This window comes from Octopus bimaculoides, chromosome 4 (assembly GCF_001194135.2).
Source record: "Octopus bimaculoides isolate UCB-OBI-ISO-001 chromosome 4, ASM119413v2, whole genome shotgun sequence".
NCBI lineage: Eukaryota > Metazoa > Mollusca > Cephalopoda > Octopoda > Octopodidae > Octopus > Octopus bimaculoides.
Window position 1 is genome coordinate 8009772 of NC_068984.1, and position 2955 is coordinate 8012726.

The 2955-nt window shown below is 35.0% G+C and overlaps 1 protein-coding gene across 2 annotated transcripts in view; it reads right to left on the reverse strand.

Annotated features, from left to right (window-relative positions):
- Positions 1-2955, reverse strand: part of LOC106877493 (uncharacterized) — a 97733-nt gene that overhangs the window by 89901 nt on the left and 4877 nt on the right. Inside the window, exon 2 of one of the 2 annotated variants that reach the window (XM_052966878.1) lies at positions 2100-2177. The exons of the other annotated variant lie outside the window; for it this stretch is intronic. Coding sequence (XP_052822838.1) covers positions 2100-2177 — 78 coding nt within the window. The remainder of the gene's footprint in view (positions 1-2099; positions 2178-2955) is intronic. 2 annotated transcript variants of the gene reach the window in all.

Below are 2955 nucleotides of genomic sequence, written 5' to 3' on the forward strand. Positions count from 1 at the left end.
CATAGCTTCAAAAATAATATAACACGTTACTCTACTTCCGGTATTCGAGTACTATTTTCTCCCATCTTCTTTCACACTTATATGCTTACTTTGATATATATATATACATACATACATACATACATACATACATACATACATACATACATACATACATGCATATATATATAATTGACTGCTGCTTCTGCTGACACGGACAGAGGTCACTGCCATTTACCATTGCCAACACGGCGACTACTACTACTATTACTACTACAACCAACAAAAAATGCCCCCACGTCGACTATTGACACCAGTAAGGAACAATTATGAACTCTTCATTTAATTTCATTTTTTTAAATATGTATTTTTGATAAGGTTCGTTTTTACAAGAACCGAAACATGTTAAAAATATCTCTGACAAAATTTTAAATTAAAATTCATTTTTTATATATTGGCGTTTTCAAACTTCTTTTTTATAAATATATATATATATATGCAATCGAATCCTTTGTAGATTATATCACATCACCTTCAGCATTCAAGAACAACAAAAACAACAACAACAAGGTTACAAAGTACTATATTAAATATGAAAAAAAAAAACACCCACACACACCTCGATACCACAGGGACAATTATCATAAAAGTGATCGTTAGATTATCTCAGTTTAATTGAAATCTGTTTCCAATTACAAATTCTCTTATTTCGTGTACATATCTATTATCGAAACTACAACTGCCACACCACCACCACCACCACCACAACCACCATGCTTTTACCGAAGCCTCTATTGCGATTTCATCTTTCACAGTTCCTACAGACACAATATCAGACTTGTGCCACTTAAAACAAAAGAGAGCAATAATGACGGTTACTAAATTTGGCACAAGGCCAGACATTTCAGAAGGCGGGTGATGTTAGTCGATGGCATCGACCTTAGTACTTGGTTGGTACTTGGTTGGTACTTCGTTGGTACTTCGTTGGTACTTCGTTTAAGTATTGCAGTTGATATATCGACTAACCTTTCGCTCTGAGTTTAGGTCATATGCCTATAATATAAGCAATTATTATTATTAATATTATTAGTTGAGGGCAGTGAATTGATAAAGAGCGTTAAAGTGCCAATCTGAGCACCTCAATTGATAATAATAATAATATTAATAATAATAATAATAATAATAATAATAACAACGATAATAATAATAATAATATCAACAACAACAACAACAATAATAATAATAATAATAATAATAATAATAATAATAATAATAATAATAATAATAATAATAATAATAATAATAATAATAATAGTAGTAATAATAATAATAATAGTAATAACAATACTGAGTAATAATAACAATAATAATGATGATAATAATAATAATAATAATAATGAAAATAATATTAAGAATAGTAATAATTGCTTCAAACTTTGGCACAAGGCTAATTTTGAGTGAAGATTAGGAGTGGGTGGTAGGTCGATTACATCAATCGCGGTACTTGACTGATAGTTTATTTTATCGACCCCGAAATGCAGAAAAGCGAAGTCGGCCTCGGCTGGATGTAAAACTCAGAAACAAAACAGAAAGGCATGTTTTCTGTCGCTCTAACTATTCTGCCAGCTCACCGCCATTTGTAACTAATTTAGGTAAAAATCCAGCAATTTTAAGGTGGGGTATTTCTTGATATCATTGGCCCCAGTATTCGACTGGTATTTTATTTATTAAGTCCGAAAGAATAAAAAAACAAAGGCGACCCCGGAGGCTAGAGAGCTTCGGAGGAAGGGGGCACAGCAGTTGTTACATTAATTATCAATATTAAGGCGACGATTTGGCAGCATCGCTAGCGCGCCGGACAAAATGCTTAGCCGCGTCTTGACGTTCTGAGTTCAAATTCCGCCGTCAAGGTCTCCTTTGTTTTTCATCCTTTCGCAGGCGGGCGATACAGTAAATATTAGCTCAGCACTGGCATCGATATAATTGATTTACCCCTTCACGAAATTGCTGGCCTTGTGCTAAAATTTGAAACCTGTATTAAGGCGGCGATTAAGGCAGTGATCTGGCAGAAACGTTAGCATGCCGGACAAAAAGCTTAGCGGCATTTCGTCCGACTTTACCTTCTGAGTTCAAATTTCGCCAAGGTCTACGTTGCATTTCACCATTTCGGCGTCGATAAATAAAGTACCAGCTTATACCTATAGTAAAAAATATATTAATTATCTCATTAATTTAATAACATAATTAATACTGTCATTCCCAGTATTATGTTATTTACAAACATAACACAAGGTTAAGCAACACAATCTCATATTGGTATTCCCAACAATGCTTCTACGTGGTGGATTTCACCTTCTAGAAATAGTTGTTAAATCACCTCAAATCACACTTTAACGTTCTCAGAATTTTATTTTTAGATAATAAATTTTGTAGCCTCAGCTACAGTGGGGGGCGGGGAAGGCACTCTGATTATATGCCTCCATCTGGCCTGGCCTGAACAACAGTAACAACAACAACAATGACGATGACAACAACAACAACAACAACAACAACAACAACAACACAATCAACAACGTCATTATCACAGAATACAATTCTGTTTTATCAAATTATGTGCGCAGCTTATCTATCTATCTGTCTATCTATCGATCGATCGATCGATCGATCTATATACTCTCTTTTACTCTTTACTCTTTTACATGTTCCAGTCATTTGATTGCGGCCATGCTGGAACGCCGCCTTTAGTCGAGCAAATCGACCCCAAGACTTATTCTTTGTAAGCCTAGTACTTATTCTATCGGTTTCTTTTGCTGAACCCCTAAGTTACAGGGACGTAAACACACCAGCATCGGTTGTCAAGCGATGTTGGGGGGGAAAACACAGACACATAAACACAGACATACACACACACACACACACACACACACACACACACATATATATACACACACACACACACACACACACACACACACA